The sequence below is a fragment of the Pollachius pollachius genome, assembly GCF_949987615.1.
Source record: "Pollachius pollachius genome assembly, chromosome: 20".
Lineage (NCBI taxonomy): Eukaryota > Metazoa > Chordata > Actinopteri > Gadiformes > Gadidae > Pollachius > Pollachius pollachius.
This window is the reverse complement of record NC_136953.1, coordinates 1428149-1448259: the sequence shown is the minus strand read 5'-3', so window position 1 is coordinate 1448259 and position 20111 is coordinate 1428149. Positions and strand designations below refer to the sequence as shown.

The window sequence follows — 20111 nt, the reverse complement described above, 5'->3', positions numbered from 1 at the left end:
GGGTCATTGGTTTAACCCCAACTACTACATGGCTAAGAGAGGAGGCAAATGGCTGCTGGACGTTTTGGAGGTCAGAGAAGTCAGACACAGACTGGGCATAACTAGGATCAGAGGCGATTCTTTGAACCTCTGTGCTCGAATTTCTAGTTCCGATGCCTATAATTAAGACCCCGTTGTCTTTGAGGGCAGACGCCGGTATCTCTACGTTGTCACTAGATCGCCCTCCACTCAGCAGAATCAGTAGCTGTGGAATGCCCTCTTGGCGCCTACTTCCAGAGGCCACCGTAAACACGTTGTCTCGGACATACTTGAGGGCTGACCCGGTGTTGAGGGGTCTTCCCCCTCTGTGTCTCAGTCCTCTGACCGTGTCAAGAATATCGTCCTTTGTGGTGTATGTGTTCAGATAGAAGTGGGCCTCTGCGTCTCTGCCGTACTGGACAACTGACACACGGTCGTTGTTTTCGCCCACATTAAGTTCCTCCACCATTCTCTGAACAAAATCACGCATGGCAGCGAATCCATTCCTTGTGTAATCAGAGCCATCCAGAAGGAATACTACATCCTTCCCGGCAACGTCATGGTCAACTGAGCAAACGTAGAAAGACAGAACATCGATGAGCAAAGGACATTTGTTTTGGGGACAGACATGATTGTGCACGACTGCAAATGCCTACGTTCGGCTACTACGAGTGATTAAGCATGCCACCTTTTCCCTTTTGAGCACATGGTTGGCATAGCTCATATGGTTTTCAGGCTATCCCTAAAATACATCATTTAAACTGACACCACTACAAATGGCCACGCTTGGGAACATACCTAAAACTGTGGGAGATTCTGGAGTTACAACAATGGCCACTGATTCCATCGAGGACTGCAGTTGCTGTTGGACACTGGGAAGGTCAGTGAAATCAGACACAGACAGAGCCTGATTGGGACCATGGGATATCTTCTGCAGTTCTCTGCTATCAGAGCCTCTGGTTCCAATGGCAAGGGTAAAGACCCCCAGCTCCTTCAGAGCGGTGGCTGCTGCGTCAACACTGTCAAAGGACTTTCCACCGCTGAGGACTATGAGCATCTGTGGAACTCCTTCCAGACGCCTACTTCCAGCCGAGGCCGTGAAGACATTATCCCTCAAGTATTGGAGCGCTGCTCCAGTGTTAAGTGGTCTTCCGCCCTTGTGCCTCAAACCCCTGACATTAGCAACGACGTCGTCCTGTGTTTTGTACGTGTTTAGATAGAATTGGACAGCTGCATCTCTGCTGTACTGAACAACTGAGACTCGATCTCGGTCGTCGTCCACATTGAGCGTCTCCACGACTTTCTGCACAAAGTCACGCATTGCTGGGAATCCAGTTTGCGTGCCATCAGATCCATCCAGCAAGAACACAACATCCCTTTTGGGCAGGCTGCGCTCAACTAGAAAATAATAATAGTAGACAAAGATTAGGGGGCCGTATTTACACATGTGTTGGGAAAGGCGCAAACAGAAGCTCATCCAATCTATTAGCATTTTTTAAGATGTATAGGCTGCTGCCTTAAACCCTGTTCTGAAAGATGTCCTACCTCAGCCTTATCAAACATTGCTTGAGCAAAAAACTTGGGAACAATTACATTAGCTAGCAAGACATGCATCTGGCGCCTTAAAATGCCCATTTGAATGTTCTAATGGCCTTCTCGAGACGATTAATAGCTCACCGATTACAGTTGGCGTCATTGGTGTGGCCCTGACTGTGACTGTGCTGATGGCAGAGGACAGTTGCTCTTGTATGTTGGGGAGGTCACTGAAGTCGGACACTGACAAAGCATAATTTGGCTTAGAGGAGATCTTTTGCAGTTGTCCATGGTCAGAGTTCCTTGTTCCAATTCCAAGGACAGTGACGCCAAGCTGTTTGAGAGCAGACGCTGGTGTATCTACACTGTCAGAAGACCTTCCACCATTTACAAGGATCAACAACTGTGGAACCCCTTCTTGGCGCCTGCTGCCCGAAGAGGCTGTAAACACGTTGTCTCTGACATACTGGAGGGCTGCCCCGGTGTTGACGGGCCTGCCTCCTTTGTGCCTAAGGCCGCTGACCATGTCAAGAATATCTTCCTTTGTGTTATACGTGTTCAGATAGAAATTGGCCTCTGCATCTCTGCTGTACTGGGCAACGGACACACGGTCGTTGTTTTCTCCCACATTCAGTTTCTCCACCACCGTGTGAATAAAATCACGCATGGCAGGGAATCCATTCCTTGTGCCATCAGAGCCATCCAGAAGGAATACCACATCCCGTTTTGGAGTTCTCTGGTCAACTGGGAGAATGTGAAAAACAGAACATTGATGCTAAAGTTGAAAGCGGCATGCAAGCATTAGCCTTTTTGTTGACAATACGTGCAGGAAGGCACCGAAAGGTACAACATGTTTTGCGTGGGAATAAGCAAAAGTGTCTTACCTCTCACTGTAGGGGTCATTGGTTTAACCCCAACTACTACATGGCTAAGAGAGGAGGCAAATGGCTGCTGGACGTTTGGGAGGTCAGAGAAGTCAGACACAGACTGGGCATAACTAGGATCAGAGGCGATTCTTTGAACCTCTGTGCTCGAATTTCTAGTTCCGATGCCTATAATTAAGACCCCGTTGTCCTTGAGGGCAGACGCCGGTATCTCTACGTTGTCACTAGATCGCCCTCCACTCAGCAGAATCAGTAGCTGTGGAATGCCCTCTTGGCGCCTACTTCCAGAGGCCACCGTAAACACGTTGTCTCGGACATACTTGAGGGCTGACCCGGTGTTGAGGGGTCTTCCCCCTCTGTGTCTCAGTCCTCTGACCGTGTCAAGAATATCGTCCTTTGTGGTGTATGTGTTCAGATAGAAGTGGGCCTCTGCGTCTCTGCCGTACTGGACAACTGACACACGGTCGTTGTTTTCGCCCACATTAAGTTCCTCCACCATTCTCTGAACAAAATCACGCATGGCAGCGAATCCATTCCTTGTGTAATCAGAGCCATCCAGAAGGAATACTACATCCTTCCCGGCAACGTCATGGTCAACTGAGCAAACGTAGAAAGACAGAACATCGATGAGCAAAGGACATTTGTTTTGGGGACAGACATGATTGTGCACGACTGCAAATGCCTACGTTCGGCTACTACGAGTGATTAAGCATGCCACCTTTTCCCTTTTGAGCACATGGTTGGCATAGCTCATATGGTTTTCAGGCTATCCCTAAAATACATCATTTAAACTGACACCACTACAAATGGCCACGCTTGGGAACATACCTAAAACTGTGGGAGATTCTGGAGTTACAACAATGGCCACTGATTCCATCGAGGACTGCAGTTGCTGTTGGACACTGGGAAGGTCAGTGAAATCAGACACAGACAGAGCCTGATTGGGACCATGGGATATCTTCTGCAGTTCTCTGCTATCAGAGCCTCTGGTTCCAATGGCAAGGGTAAAGACCCCCAGCTCCTTCAGAGCGGTGGCTGCTGCGTCAACACTGTCAAAGGACTTTCCACCGCTGAGGACTATGAGCATCTGTGGAACTCCTTCCAGACGCCTACTTCCAGCCGAGGCCGTGAAGACATTATCCCTCAAGTATTGGAGCGCTGCTCCAGTGTTAAGTGGTCTTCCGCCCTTGTGCCTCAAACCCCTGACATTAGCAACGACGTCGTCCTGTGTTTTGTACGTGTTTAGATAGAATTGGACAGCTGCATCTCTGCTGTACTGAACAACTGAGACTCGATCTCGGTCGTCGTCCACATTGAGCGTCTCCACGACTTTCTGCACAAAGTCACGCATTGCTGGGAATCCAGTTTGCGTGCCATCAGATCCATCCAGCAAGAACACAACATCCCTTTTGGGCAGGCTGCGCTCAACTAGAAAATAATAATAGTAGACAAAGATTAGGGGGCCGTATTTACACATGTGTTGGGAAAGGCGCAAACAGAAGCTCATCCAATCTATTAGCATTTTTTAAGATGTATAGGCTGCTGCCTTAAACCCTGTTCTGAAAGATGTCCTACCTCAGCCTTATCAAACATTGCTTGAGCAAAAAACTTGGGAACAATTACATTAGCTAGCAAGACATGCATCTGGCGCCTTAAAATGCCCATTTGAATGTTCTAATGGCCTTCTCGAGACGATTAATAGCTCACCGATTACAGTTGGCGTCATTGGTGTGGCCCTGACTGTGACTGTGCTGATGGCAGAGGACAGTTGCTCTTGTATGTTGGGGAGGTCACTGAAGTCGGACACTGACAAAGCATAATTTGGCTTAGAGGAGATCTTTTGCAGTTGTCCATGGTCAGAGTTCCTTGTTCCAATTCCAAGGACAGTGACGCCAAGCTGTTTGAGAGCAGACGCTGGTGTATCTACACTGTCAGAAGACCTTCCACCATTTACAAGGATCAACAACTGTGGAACCCCTTCTTGGCGCCTGCTGCCCGAAGAGGCTGTAAACACGTTGTCTCTGACATACTGGAGGGCTGCCCCGGTGTTGACGGGCCTGCCTCCTTTGTGCCTAAGGCCGCTGACCATGTCAAGAATATCTTCCTTTGTGTTATACGTGTTCAGATAGAAATTGGCCTCTGCATCTCTGCTGTACTGGGCAACGGACACACGGTCGTTGTTTTCTCCCACATTCAGTTTCTCCACCACCGTGTGAATAAAATCACGCATGGCAGGGAATCCATTCCTTGTGCCATCAGAGCCATCCAGAAGGAATACCACATCCCGTTTTGGAGTTCTCTGGTCAACTGGGAGAATGTGAAAAACAGAACATTGATGCTAAAGTTGAAAGCGGCATGCAAGCATTAGCCTTTTTGTTGACAATACGTGCAGGAAGGCACCGAAAGGTACAACATGTTTTGCGTGGGAATAAGCAAAAGTGTCTTACCTCTCACTGTAGGGGTCATTGGTTTAACCCCAACTACTACATGGCTAAGAGAGGAGGCAAATGGCTGCTGGACGTTTGGGAGGTCAGAGAAGTCAGACACAGACTGGGCATAACTAGGATCAGAGGCGATTCTTTGAACCTCTGTGCTCGAATTTCTAGTTCCGATGCCTATAATTAAGACCCCGTTGTCCTTGAGGGCAGACGCCGGTATCTCTACGTTGTCACTAGATCGCCCTCCACTCAGCAGAATCAGTAGCTGTGGAATGCCCTCTTGGCGCCTACTTCCAGAGGCCACCGTAAACACGTTGTCTCGGACATACTTGAGGGCTGACCCGGTGTTGAGGGGTCTTCCCCCTCTGTGTCTCAGTCCTCTGACCGTGTCAAGAATATCGTCCTTTGTGGTGTATGTGTTCAGATAGAAGTGGGCCTCTGCGTCTCTGCCGTACTGGACAACTGACACACGGTCGTTGTTTTCGCCCACATTAAGTTCCTCCACCATTCTCTGAACAAAATCACGCATGGCAGCGAATCCATTCCTTGTGTAATCAGAGCCATCCAGAAGGAATACTACATCCTTCCCGGCAACGTCATGGTCAACTGAGCAAACGTAGAAAGACAGAACATCGATGAGCAAAGGACATTTGTTTTGGGGACAGACATGATTGTGCACGACTGCAAATGCCTACGTTCGGCTACTACGAGTGATTAAGCATGCCACCTTTTCCCTTTTGAGCACATGGTTGGCATAGCTCATATGGTTTTCAGGCTATCCCTAAAATACATCATTTAAACTGACACCACTACAAATGGCCACGCTTGGGAACATACCTAAAACTGTGGGAGATTCTGGAGTTACAACAATGGCCACTGATTCCATCGAGGACTGCAGTTGCTGTTGGACACTGGGAAGGTCAGTGAAATCAGACACAGACAGAGCCTGATTGGGACCATGGGATATCTTCTGCAGTTCTCTGCTATCAGAGCCTCTGGTTCCAATGGCAAGGGTAAAGACCCCCAGCTCCTTCAGAGCGGTGGCTGCTGCGTCAACACTGTCAAAGGACTTTCCACCGCTGAGGACTATGAGCATCTGTGGAACTCCTTCCAGACGCCTACTTCCAGCCGAGGCCGTGAAGACATTATCCCTCAAGTATTGGAGCGCTGCTCCAGTGTTAAGTGGTCTTCCGCCCTTGTGCCTCAAACCCCTGACATTAGCAACGACGTCGTCCTGTGTTTTGTACGTGTTTAGATAGAATTGGACAGCTGCATCTCTGCTGTACTGAACAACTGAGACTCGATCTCGGTCGTCGTCCACATTGAGCGTCTCCACGACTTTCTGCACAAAGTCACGCATTGCTGGGAATCCAGTTTGCGTGCCATCAGATCCATCCAGCAAGAACACAACATCCCTTTTGGGCAGGCTGCGCTCAACTAGAAAATAATAATAGTAGACAAAGATTAGGGGGCCGTATTTACACATGTGTTGGGAAAGGCGCAAACAGAAGCTCATCCAATCTATTAGCATTTTTTAAGATGTATAGGCTGCTGCCTTAAACCCTGTTCTGAAAGATGTCCTACCTCAGCCTTATCAAACATTGCTTGAGCAAAAAACTTGGGAACAATTACATTAGCTAGCAAGACATGCATCTGGCGCCTTAAAATGCCCATTTGAATGTTCTAATGGCCTTCTCGAGACGATTAATAGCTCACCGATTACAGTTGGCGTCATTGGTGTGGCCCTGACTGTGACTGTGCTGATGGCAGAGGACAGTTGCTCTTGTATGTTGGGGAGGTCACTGAAGTCGGACACTGACAAAGCATAATTTGGCTTAGAGGAGATCTTTTGCAGTTGTCCATGGTCAGAGTTCCTTGTTCCAATTCCAAGGACAGTGACGCCAAGCTGTTTGAGAGCAGACGCTGGTGTATCTACACTGTCAGAAGACCTTCCACCATTTACAAGGATCAACAACTGTGGAACCCCTTCTTGGCGCCTGCTGCCCGAAGAGGCTGTAAACACGTTGTCTCTGACATACTGGAGGGCTGCCCCGGTGTTGACGGGCCTGCCTCCTTTGTGCCTAAGGCCGCTGACCATGTCAAGAATATCTTCCTTTGTGTTATACGTGTTCAGATAGAAATTGGCCTCTGCATCTCTGCTGTACTGGGCAACGGACACACGGTCGTTGTTTTCTCCCACATTCAGTTTCTCCACCACCGTGTGAATAAAATCACGCATGGCAGGGAATCCATTCCTTGTGCCATCAGAGCCATCCAGAAGGAATACCACATCCCGTTTTGGAGTTCTCTGGTCAACTGGGAGAATGTGAAAAACAGAACATTGATGCTAAAGTTGAAAGCGGCATGCAAGCATTAGCCTTTTTGTTGACAATACGTGCAGGAAGGCACCGAAAGGTACAACATGTTTTGCGTGGGAATAAGCAAAAGTGTCTTACCTCTCACTGTAGGGGTCATTGGTTTAACCCCAACTACTACATGGCTAAGAGAGGAGGCAAATGGCTGCTGGACGTTTGGGAGGTCAGAGAAGTCAGACACAGACTGGGCATAACTAGGATCAGAGGCGATTCTTTGAACCTCTGTGCTCGAATTTCTAGTTCCGATGCCTATAATTAAGACCCCGTTGTCCTTGAGGGCAGACGCCGGTATCTCTACGTTGTCACTAGATCGCCCTCCACTCAGCAGAATCAGTAGCTGTGGAATGCCCTCTTGGCGCCTACTTCCAGAGGCCACCGTAAACACGTTGTCTCGGACATACTTGAGGGCTGACCCGGTGTTGAGGGGTCTTCCCCCTCTGTGTCTCAGTCCTCTGACCGTGTCAAGAATATCGTCCTTTGTGGTGTATGTGTTCAGATAGAAGTGGGCCTCTGCGTCTCTGCCGTACTGGACAACTGACACACGGTCGTTGTTTTCGCCCACATTAAGTTCCTCCACCATTCTCTGAACAAAATCACGCATGGCAGCGAATCCATTCCTTGTGTAATCAGAGCCATCCAGAAGGAATACTACATCCTTCCCGGCAACGTCATGGTCAACTGAGCAAACGTAGAAAGACAGAACATCGATGAGCAAAGGACATTTGTTTTGGGGACAGACATGATTGTGCACGACTGCAAATGCCTACGTTCGGCTACTACGAGTGATTAAGCATGCCACCTTTTCCCTTTTGAGCACATGGTTGGCATAGCTCATATGGTTTTCAGGCTATCCCTAAAATACATCATTTAAACTGACACCACTACAAATGGCCACGCTTGGGAACATACCTAAAACTGTGGGAGATTCTGGAGTTACAACAATGGCCACTGATTCCATCGAGGACTGCAGTTGCTGTTGGACACTGGGAAGGTCAGTGAAATCAGACACAGACAGAGCCTGATTGGGACCATGGGATATCTTCTGCAGTTCTCTGCTATCAGAGCCTCTGGTTCCAATGGCAAGGGTAAAGACCCCCAGCTCCTTCAGAGCGGTGGCTGCTGCGTCAACACTGTCAAAGGACTTTCCACCGCTGAGGACTATGAGCATCTGTGGAACTCCTTCCAGACGCCTACTTCCAGCCGAGGCCGTGAAGACATTATCCCTCAAGTATTGGAGCGCTGCTCCAGTGTTAAGTGGTCTTCCGCCCTTGTGCCTCAAACCCCTGACATTAGCAACGACGTCGTCCTGTGTTTTGTACGTGTTTAGATAGAATTGGACAGCTGCATCTCTGCTGTACTGAACAACTGAGACTCGATCTCGGTCGTCGTCCACATTGAGCGTCTCCACGACTTTCTGCACAAAGTCACGCATTGCTGGGAATCCAGTTTGCGTGCCATCAGATCCATCCAGCAAGAACACAACATCCCTTTTGGGCAGGCTGCGCTCAACTAGAAAATAATAATAGTAGACAAAGATTAGGGGGCCGTATTTACACATGTGTTGGGAAAGGCGCAAACAGAAGCTCATCCAATCTATTAGCATTTTTTAAGATGTATAGGCTACTGCCTTAAACCCTGTTCTGAAAGATGTCCTACCTCAGCCTTATCAAACATTGCTTGAGCAAAAAACTTGGGAACAATTACATTAGCTAGCAAGACATGCATCTGGCGCCTTAAAATGCCCATTTGAATGTTCTAATGGCCTTCTGGAGACGATTAATAGCTCACCGATTACAGTTGGCGTCATTGGTGTGGCCCTGACTGTGACTGTGCTGATGGCAGAGGACAGTTGCTCTTGTATGTTGGGGAGGTCACTGAAGTCGGACACTGACAAAGCATAATTTGGCTTAGAGGAGATCTTTTGCAGTTGTCCATGGTCAGAGTTCCTTGTTCCAATTCCAAGGACAGTGACGCCAAGCTGTTTGAGAGCAGACGCTGGTGTATCTACACTGTCAGAAGACCTTCCACCATTTACAAGGATCAACAACTGTGGAACCCCTTCTTGGCGCCTGCTGCCCGAAGAGGCTGTAAACACGTTGTCTCTGACATACTGGAGGGCTGCCCCGGTGTTGACGGGCCTGCCTCCTTTGTGCCTAAGGCCGCTGACCATGTCAAGAATATCTTCCTTTGTGTTATACGTGTTCAGATAGAAATTGGCCTCTGCATCTCTGCTGTACTGGGCAACGGACACACGGTCGTTGTTTTCTCCCACATTCAGTTTCTCCACCACCGTGTGAATAAAATCACGCATGGCAGGGAATCCATTCCTTGTGCCATCAGAGCCATCCAGAAGGAATACCACATCCCGTTTTGGAGTTCTCTGGTCAACTGGGAGAATGTGAAAAACAGAACATTGATGCTAAAGTTGAAAGCGGCATGCAAGCATTAGCCTTTTTGTTGACAATACGTGCAGGAAGGCACCGAAAGGTACAACATGTTTTGCGTGGGAATAAGCAAAAGTGTCTTACCTCTCACTGTAGGGGTCATTGGTTTAACCCCAACTACTACATGGCTAAGAGAGGAGGCAAATGGCTGCTGGACGTTTGGGAGGTCAGAGAAGTCAGACACAGACTGGGCATAACTAGGATCAGAGGCGATTCTTTGAACCTCTGTGCTCGAATTTCTAGTTCCGATGCCTATAATTAAGACCCCGTTGTCTTTGAGGGCAGACGCCGGTATCTCTACGTTGTCACTAGATCGCCCTCCACTCAGCAGAATCAGTAGCTGTGGAATGCCCTCTTGGCGCCTACTTCCAGAGGCCACCGTAAACACGTTGTCTCGGACATACTTGAGGGCTGACCCGGTGTTGAGGGGTCTTCCCCCTCTGTGTCTCAGTCCTCTGACCGTGTCAAGAATATCGTCCTTTGTGGTGTATGTGTTCAGATAGAAGTGGGCCTCTGCGTCTCTGCCGTACTGGACAACTGACACACGGTCGTTGTTTTCGCCCACATTAAGTTCCTCCACCATTCTCTGAACAAAATCACGCATGGCAGCGAATCCATTCCTTGTGTAATCAGAGCCATCCAGAAGGAATACTACATCCTTCCCGGCAACGTCATGGTCAACTGAGCAAACGTAGAAAGACAGAACATCGATGAGCAAAGGACATTTGTTTTGGGGACAGACATGATTGTGCACGACTGCAAATGCCTACGTTCGGCTACTACGAGTGATTAAGCATGCCACCTTTTCCCTTTTGAGCACATGGTTGGCATAGCTCATATGGTTTTCAGGCTATCCCTAAAATACATCATTTAAACTGACACCACTACAAATGGCCACGCTTGGGAACATACCTAAAACTGTGGGAGATTCTGGAGTTACAACAATGGCCACTGATTCCATCGAGGACTGCAGTTGCTGTTGGACACTGGGAAGGTCAGTGAAATCAGACACAGACAGAGCCTGATTGGGACCATGGGATATCTTCTGCAGTTCTCTGCTATCAGAGCCTCTGGTTCCAATGGCAAGGGTAAAGACCCCCAGCTCCTTCAGAGCGGTGGCTGCTGCGTCAACACTGTCAAAGGACTTTCCACCGCTGAGGACTATGAGCATCTGTGGAACTCCTTCCAGACGCCTACTTCCAGCCGAGGCCGTGAAGACATTATCCCTCAAGTATTGGAGCGCTGCTCCAGTGTTAAGTGGTCTTCCGCCCTTGTGCCTCAAACCCCTGACATTAGCAACGACGTCGTCCTGTGTTTTGTACGTGTTTAGATAGAATTGGACAGCTGCATCTCTGCTGTACTGAACAACTGAGACTCGATCTCGGTCGTCGTCCACATTGAGCGTCTCCACGACTTTCTGCACAAAGTCACGCATTGCTGGGAATCCAGTTTGCGTGCCATCAGATCCATCCAGCAAGAACACAACATCCCTTTTGGGCAGGCTGCGCTCAACTAGAAAATAATAATAGTAGACAAAGATTAGGGGGCCGTATTTACACATGTGTTGGGAAAGGCGCAAACAGAAGCTCATCCAATCTATTAGCATTTTTTAAGATGTATAGGCTACTGCCTTAAACCCTGTTCTGAAAGATGTCCTACCTCAGCCTTATCAAACATTGCTTGAGCAAAAAACTTGGGAACAATTACATTAGCTAGCAAGACATGCATCTGGCGCCTTAAAATGCCCATTTGAATGTTCTAATGGCCTTCTCGAGACGATTAATAGCTCACCGATTACAGTTGGCGTCATTGGTGTGGCCCTGACTGTGACTGTGCTGATGGCAGAGGACAGTTGCTCTTGTATGTTGGGGAGGTCACTGAAGTCGGACACTGACAAAGCATAATTTGGCTTAGAGGAGATCTTTTGCAGTTGTCCATGGTCAGAGTTCCTTGTTCCAATTCCAAGGACAGTGACGCCAAGCTGTTTGAGAGCAGACGCTGGTGTATCTACACTGTCAGAAGACCTTCCACCATTTACAAGGATCAACAACTGTGGAACCCCTTCTTGGCGCCTGCTGCCCGAAGAGGCTGTAAACACGTTGTCTCTGACATACTGGAGGGCTGCCCCGGTGTTGACGGGCCTGCCTCCTTTGTGCCTAAGGCCGCTGACCATGTCAAGAATATCTTCCTTTGTGTTATACGTGTTCAGATAGAAATTGGCCTCTGCATCTCTGCTGTACTGGGCAACGGACACACGGTCGTTGTTTTCTCCCACATTCAGTTTCTCCACCACCGTGTGAATAAAATCACGCATGGCAGGGAATCCATTCCTTGTGCCATCAGAGCCATCCAGAAGGAATACCACATCCCGTTTTGGAGTTCTCTGGTCAACTGGGAGAATGTGAAAAACAGAACATTGATGCTAAAGTTGAAAGCGGCATGCAAGCATTAGCCTTTTTGTTGACAATACGTGCAGGAAGGCACCGAAAGGTACAACATGTTTTGCGTGGGAATAAGCAAAAGTGTCTTACCTCTCACTGTAGGGGTCATTGGTTTAACCCCAACTACTACATGGCTAAGAGAGGAGGCAAATGGCTGCTGGACGTTTGGGAGGTCAGAGAAGTCAGACACAGACTGGGCATAACTAGGATCAGAGGCGATTCTTTGAACCTCTGTGCTCGAATTTCTAGTTCCGATGCCTATAATTAAGACCCCGTTGTCTTTGAGGGCAGACGCCGGTATCTCTACGTTGTCACTAGATCGCCCTCCACTCAGCAGAATCAGTAGCTGTGGAATGCCCTCTTGGCGCCTACTTCCAGAGGCCACCGTAAACACGTTGTCTCGGACATACTTGAGGGCTGACCCGGTGTTGAGGGGTCTTCCCCCTCTGTGTCTCAGTCCTCTGACCGTGTCAAGAATATCGTCCTTTGTGGTGTATGTGTTCAGATAGAAGTGGGCCTCTGCGTCTCTGCCGTACTGGACAACTGACACACGGTCGTTGTTTTCGCCCACATTAAGTTCCTCCACCATTCTCTGAACAAAATCACGCATGGCAGCGAATCCATTCCTTGTGTAATCAGAGCCATCCAGAAGGAATACTACATCCTTCCCGGCAACGTCATGGTCAACTGAGCAAACGTAGAAAGACAGAACATCGATGAGCAAAGGACATTTGTTTTGGGGACAGACATGATTGTGCACGACTGCAAATGCCTACGTTCGGCTACTACGAGTGATTAAGCATGCCACCTTTTCCCTTTTGAGCACATGGTTGGCATAGCTCATATGGTTTTCAGGCTATCCCTAAAATACATCATTTAAACTGACACCACTACAAATGGCCACGCTTGGGAACATACCTAAAACTGTGGGAGATTCTGGAGTTACAACAATGGCCACTGATTCCATCGAGGACTGCAGTTGCTGTTGGACACTGGGAAGGTCAGTGAAATCAGACACAGACAGAGCCTGATTGGGACCATGGGATATCTTCTGCAGTTCTCTGCTATCAGAGCCTCTGGTTCCAATGGCAAGGGTAAAGACCCCCAGCTCCTTCAGAGCGGTGGCTGCTGCGTCAACACTGTCAAAGGACTTTCCACCGCTGAGGACTATGAGCATCTGTGGAACTCCTTCCAGACGCCTACTTCCAGCCGAGGCCGTGAAGACATTATCCCTCAAGTATTGGAGCGCTGCTCCAGTGTTAAGTGGTCTTCCGCCCTTGTGCCTCAAACCCCTGACATTAGCAACGACGTCGTCCTGTGTTTTGTACGTGTTTAGATAGAATTGGACAGCTGCATCTCTGCTGTACTGAACAACTGAGACTCGATCTCGGTCGTCGTCCACATTGAGCGTCTCCACGACTTTCTGCACAAAGTCACGCATTGCTGGGAATCCAGTTTGCGTGCCATCAGATCCATCCAGCAAGAACACAACATCCCTTTTGGGCAGGCTGCGCTCAACTAGAAAATAATAATAGTAGACAAAGATTAGGGGGCCGTATTTACACATGTGTTGGGAAAGGCGCAGACAGAAGCTCATCCAATCTATTAGCATTTTTTAAGATGTATAGGCTACTGCCTTAAACCCTGTTCTGAAAGATGTCCTACCTCAGCCTTATCAAACATTGCTTGAGCAAAAAACTTGGGAACAATTACATTAGCTAGCAAGACATGCATCTGGCGCCTTAAAATGCCCATTTGAATGTTCTAATGGCCTTCTGGAGACGATTAATAGCTCACCGATTACAGTTGGCGTCATTGGTGTGGCCCTGACTGTGACTGTGCTGATGGCAGAGGACAGTTGCTCTTGTATGTTGGGGAGGTCACTGAAGTCGGACACTGACAAAGCATAATTTGGCTTAGAGGAGATCTTTTGCAGTTGTCCATGGTCAGAGTTCCTTGTTCCAATTCCAAGGACAGTGACGCCAAGCTGTTTGAGAGCAGACGCTGGTGTATCTACACTGTCAGAAGACCTTCCACCATTTACAAGGATCAACAACTGTGGAACCCCTTCTTGGCGCCTGCTGCCCGAAGAGGCTGTAAACACGTTGTCTCTGACATACTGGAGGGCTGCCCCGGTGTTGACGGGCCTGCCTCCTTTGTGCCTAAGGCCGCTGACCATGTCAAGAATATCTTCCTTTGTGTTATACGTGTTCAGATAGAAATTGGCCTCTGCATCTCTGCTGTACTGGGCAACGGACACACGGTCGTTGTTTTCTCCCACATTCAGTTTCTCCACCACCGTGTGAATAAAATCACGCATGGCAGGGAATCCATTCCTTGTGCCATCAGAGCCATCCAGAAGGAATACCACATCCCGTTTTGGAGTTCTCTGGTCAACTGGGAGAATGTGAAAAACAGAACATTGATGCTAAAGTTGAAAGCGGCATGCAAGCATTAGCCTTTTTGTTGACAATACGTGCAGGAAGGCACCGAAAGGTACAACATGTTTTGCGTGGGAATAAGCAAAAGTGTCTTACCTCTCACTGTAGGGGTCATTGGTTTAACCCCAACTACTACATGGCTAAGAGAGGAGGCAAATGGCTGCTGGACGTTTGGGAGGTCAGAGAAGTCAGACACAGACTGGGCATAACTCGGATCAGAGGCGATTCTTTGAACCTCTGTGCTCGAATTTCTAGTTCCGATGCCTATAATTAAGACCCCGTTGTCTTTGAGGGCAGACGCCGGTATCTCTACGTTGTCACTAGATCGCCCTCCACTCAGCAGAATCAGTAGCTGTGGAATGCCCTCTTGGCGCCTACTTCCAGAGGCCACCGTAAACACGTTGTCTCGGACATACTTGAGGGCTGACCCGGTGTTGAGGGGTCTTCCCCCTCTGTGTCTCAGTCCTCTGACCGTGTCAAGAATATCGTCCTTTGTGGTGTATGTGTTCAGATAGAAGTGGGCCTCTGCGTCTCTGCCGTACTGGACAACTGACACACGGTCGTTGTTTTCGCCCACATTAAGTTCCTCCACCATTCTCTGAACAAAATCACGCATGGCAGCGAATCCATTCCTTGTGTAATCAGAGCCATCCAGAAGGAATACTACATCCTTCCCGGCAACGTCATGGTCAACTGAGCAAACGTAGAAAGACAGAACATCGATGAGCAAAGGACATTTGTTTTGGGGACAGACATGATTGTGCACGACTGCAAATGCCTACGTTCGGCTACTACGAGTGATTAAGCATGCCACCTTTTCCCTTTTGAGCACATGGTTGGCATAGCTCATATGGTTTTCAGGCTATCCCTAAAATACATCATTTAAACTGACACCACTACAAATGGCCACGCTTGGGAACATACCTAAAACTGTGGGAGATTCTGGAGTTACAACAATGGCCACTGATTCCATCGAGGACTGCAGTTGCTGTTGGACACTGGGAAGGTCAGTGAAATCAGACACAGACAGAGCCTGATTGGGACCATGGGATATCTTCTGCAGTTCTCTGCTATCAGAGCCTCTGGTTCCAATGGCAAGGGTAAAGACCCCCAGCTCCTTCAGAGCGGTGGCTGCTGCGTCAACACTGTCAAAGGACTTTCCACCGCTGAGGACTATGAGCATCTGTGGAACTCCTTCCAGACGCCTACTTCCAGCCGAGGCCGTGAAGACATTATCCCTCAAGTATTGGAGCGCTGCTCCAGTGTTAAGTGGTCTTCCGCCCTTGTGCCTCAAACCCCTGACATTAGCAACGACGTCGTCCTGTGTTTTGTACGTGTTTAGATAGAATTGGACAGCTGCATCTCTGCTGTACTGAACAACTGAGACTCGATCTCGGTCGTCGTCCACATTGAGCGTCTCCACGACTTTCTGCACAAAGTCACGCATTGCTGGGAATCCAGTTTGCGTGCCATCAGATCCATCCAGCAAGAACACAACATCCCTTTTGGGCAGGCTGCGCTCAACTAGAAAATAATAATAGTAGACAAAGATTAGGGGGCCGTATTTACACATGTGTTGGGAAAGGCGCAGACAGAAGCTCATCCAATCTATTAGCATTTTTTAAGATGTATAGGCTACTGCCTTAAACCCTGTTCTGAAAGATGTCCTACCTCAGCCTTATCAAACATTGCTTGAGCAAAAAACTTGGGAACAATTACATTAGCTAGCAAGACATGCATCTGGCGCCTTAAAATGCCCATTTGAATGTTCTAATGGCCTTCTGGAGACGATTAATAGCTCACCGATTACAGTTGGCGTCATTGGTGTGGCCCTGACTGTGACTGTGCTGATGGCAGAGGACAGTTGCTCTTGTATGTTGGGGAGGTCACTGAAGTCGGACACTGACAAAGCATAATTTGGCTTAGAGGAGATCTTTTGCAGTTGTCCATGGTCAGAGTTCCTTGTTCCAATTCCAAGGACAGTGACGCCAAGCTGTTTGAGAGCAGACGCTGGTGTATCTACACTGTCAGAAGACCTTCCACCATTTACAAGGATCAACAACTGTGGAACCCCTTCTTGGCGCCTGCTGCCCGAAGAGGCTGTAAACACGTTGTCTCTGACATACTGGAGGGCTGCCCCGGTGTTGACGGGCCTGCCTCCTTTGTGCCTAAGGCCGCTGACCATGTCAAGAATATCTTCCTTTGTGTTATACGTGTTCAGATAGAAATTGGCCTCTGCATCTCTGCTGTACTGGGCAACGGACACACGGTCGTTGTTTTCTCCCACATTCAGTTTCTCCACCACCGTGTGAATAAAATCACGCATGGCAGGGAATCCATTCCTTGTGCCATCAGAGCCATCCAGAAGGAATACCACATCCCGTTTTGGAGTTCTCTGGTCAACTGGGAGAATGTGAAAAACAGAACATTGATGCTAAAGTTGAAAGCGGCATGCAAGCATTAGCCTTTTTGTTGACAATACGTGCAGGAAGGCACCGAAAGGTACAACATGTTTTGCGTGGGAATAAGCAAAAGTGTCTTACCTCTCACTGTAGGGGTCATTGGTTTAACCCCAACTACTACATGGCTAAGAGAGGAGGCAAATGGCTGCTGGACGTTTGGGAGGTCAGAGAAGTCAGACACAGACTGGGCATAACTAGGATCAGAGGCGATTCTTTGAACCTCTGTGCTCGAATTTCTAGTTCCGATGCCTATAATTAAGACCCCGTTGTCTTTGAGGGCAGACGCCGGTATCTCTACGTTGTCACTAGATCGCCCTCCACTCAGCAGAATCAGTAGCTGTGGAATGCCCTCTTGGCGCCTACTTCCAGAGGCCACCGTAAACACGTTGTCTCGGACATACTTGAGGGCTGACCCGGTGTTGAGGGGTCTTCCCCCTCTGTGTCTCAGTCCTCTGACCGTGTCAAGAATATCGTCCTTTGTGGTGTATGTGTTCAGATAGAAGTGGGCCTCTGCGTCTCTGCCGTACTGGACAACTGACACACGGTCGTTGTTTTCGCCCACATTAAGTTCCTCCACCATTCTCTGAACAAAATCACGCATGGCAGCGAATCCATTCCTTGTGTAATCAGAGCCATCCAGAAGGAATACTACATCCTTCCCGGCAACGTCATGGTCAACTGAGCAAACGTAGAAAGACAGAACATCGATGAGCAAAGGACATTTGTTTTGGGGACAGACATGATTGTGCACGACTGCAAATGCCTACGTTCGGCTACTACGAGTGATTAAGCATGCCACCTTTTCCCTTTTGAGCACATGGTTGGCATAGCTCATATGGTTTTCAGGCTATCCCTAAAATACATCATTTAAACTGACACCACTACAAATGGCCACGCTTGGGAACATACCTAAAACTGTGGGAGATTCTGGAGTTACAACAATGGCCACTGATTCCATCGAGGACTGCAGTTGCTGTTGGACACTGGGAAGGTCAGTGAAATCAGACACAGACAGAGCCTGATTGGGACCATGGGATATCTTCTGCAGTTCTCTGCTATCAGAGCCTCTGGTTCCAATGGCAAGGGTAAAGACCCCCAGCTCCTTCAGAGCGGTGGCTGCTGCGTCAACACTGTCAAAGGACTTTCCACCGCTGAGGACTATGAGCATCTGTGGAACTCCTTCCAGACGCCTACTTCCAGCCGAGGCCGTGAAGACATTATCCCTCAAGTATTGGAGCGCTGCTCCAGTGTTAAGTGGTCTTCCGCCCTTGTGCCTCAAACCCCTGACATTAGCAACGACGTCGTCCTGTGTTTTGTACGTGTTTAGATAGAATTGGACAGCTGCATCTCTGCTGTACTGAACAACTGAGACTCGATCTCGGTCGTCGTCCACATTGAGCGTCTCCACGACTTTCTGCACAAAGTCACGCATTGCTGGGAATCCAGTTTGCGTGCCATCAGATCCATCCAGCAAGAACACAACATCCCTTTTGGGCAGGCTGCGCTCAACTAGAAAATAATAATAGTAGACAAAGATTAGGGGGCCGTATTTACACATGTGTTGGGAAAGGCGCAAACAGAAGCTCATCCAATCTATTAGCATTTTTTAAGATGTATAGGCTACTGCCTTAAACCCTGTTCTGAAAGATGTCCTACCTCAGCCTTATCAAACATTGCTTGAGCAAAAAACTTGGGAACAATTACATTAGCTAGCAAGACATGCATCTGGCGCCTTAAAATGCCCATTTGAATGTTCTAATGGCCTTCTGGAGACGATTAATAGCTCACCGATTACAGTTGGCGTCATTGGTGTGGCCCTGACTGTGACTGTGCTGATGGCAGAGGACAGTTGCTCTTGTATGTTGGGGAGGTCACTGAAGTCGGACACTGACAAAGCATAATTTGGCTTAGAGGAGATCTTTTGCAGTTGTCCATGGTCAGAGTTCCTTGTTCCAATTCCAAGGACAGTGACGCCAAGCTGTTTGAGAGCAGACGCTGGTGTATCTACACTGTCAGAAGACCTTCCACCATTTACAAGGATCAACAACTGTGGAACCCCTTCTTGGCGCCTGCTGCCCGAAGAGGCTGTAAACACGTTGTCTCTGACATACTGGAGGGCTGCCCCGGTGTTGACGGGCCTGCCTCCTTTGTGCCTAAGGCCGCTGACCATGTCAAGAATATCTTCCTTTGTGTTATACGTGTTCAGATAGAAATTGGCCTCTGCATCTCTGCTGTACTGGGCAACGGACACACGGTCGTTGTTTTCTCCCACATTCAGTTTCTCCACCACCGTGTGAATAAAATCACGCATGGCAGGGAATCCATTCCTTGTGCCATCAGAGCCATCCAGAAGGAATACCACATCCCGTTTTGGAGTTCTCTGGTCAACTGGGAGAATGTGAAAAACAGAACATTGATGCTAAAGTTGAAAGCGGCATGCAAGCATTAGCCTTTGTGTTGACAATACGTGCAGGAAGGCACCGAAAGGTACAACATGTTTTGCGTGGGAATAAGCAAAAGTGTCTTACCTCTCACTGTAGGGGTCATTGGTTTAACCCCAACTACTACATGGCTAAGAGAGGAGGCAAATGGCTGCTGGACGTTTGGGAGGTCAGAGAAGTCAGACACAGACTGGGCATAACTAGGATCAGAGGCGATTCTTTGAACCTCTGTGCTCGAATTTCTAGTTCCGATGCCTAGAATTAAGACCCCGTTGTCTTTGAGGGCAGACGCCGGTATCTCTACGTTGTCACTAGATCGCCCTCCACTCAGCAGAATCAGTAGCTGTGGAATGCCCTCTTGGCGCCTACTTCCAGAGGCCACCGTAAACACGTTGTCTCGGACATACTTGAGGGCTGACCCGGTGTTGAGGGGTCTTCCCCCTCTGTGTCTCAGTCCTCTGACCGTATCAAGAATATCGTCCTTTGTGGTGTATGTGTTCAGATAGAAGTGGGCCTCTGCGTCTCTGCCGTACTGGACAACTGACACACGGTCGTTGTTTTCGCCCACATTAAGTTCCTCCACCATTCTCTGAACAAAATCACGCATGGCAGCGAATCCATTCCTTGTGTAATC

At 48.6% G+C, this 20111-nt stretch overlaps 3 protein-coding genes across 3 annotated transcripts in view; all 3 read right to left on the bottom strand.

Moving 5' to 3' along the window:
- Positions 1 to 20111, bottom strand: part of LOC307090796 (collagen alpha-3(VI) chain-like) — an 85075-nt gene that overhangs the window by 34171 nt on the left and 30793 nt on the right. The window lies entirely within an intron of this gene.
- Positions 163 to 17871, bottom strand: LOC307091265 (collagen alpha-1(XII) chain-like; the record flags this gene model as incomplete). Its single annotated transcript, XM_079758215.1, has 22 exons — positions 163 to 1416; positions 1696 to 2295; positions 2436 to 3117; positions 3232 to 3863; positions 4143 to 4742; positions 5165 to 5384; positions 5679 to 6310; positions 6590 to 7189; positions 7330 to 8011; positions 8126 to 8757; positions 9037 to 9636; positions 9777 to 10458; positions 10573 to 11204; positions 11484 to 12083; positions 12506 to 12725; positions 13020 to 13651; positions 13931 to 14530; positions 14953 to 15172; positions 15467 to 16098; positions 16378 to 16977; positions 17118 to 17799; positions 17854 to 17871. 22 exons carry the CDS (start codon positions 17869 to 17871, stop codon positions 761 to 763), a joined length of 12054 nt encoding a protein of 4017 aa, XP_079614341.1. The 3' UTR covers positions 163 to 760.
- On the bottom strand, positions 17674 to 20063 carry LOC307091264 (collagen alpha-3(VI) chain-like; the record flags this gene model as incomplete). The annotated part of the gene is made up of 3 exons (XM_079758214.1): positions 17674 to 18545; positions 18825 to 19424; positions 19565 to 20063. The coding sequence occupies 3 exons, from the start codon at positions 20061 to 20063 to the stop codon at positions 17890 to 17892; spliced, it is 1755 nt and encodes a 584-aa protein (XP_079614340.1). The 3' UTR covers positions 17674 to 17889.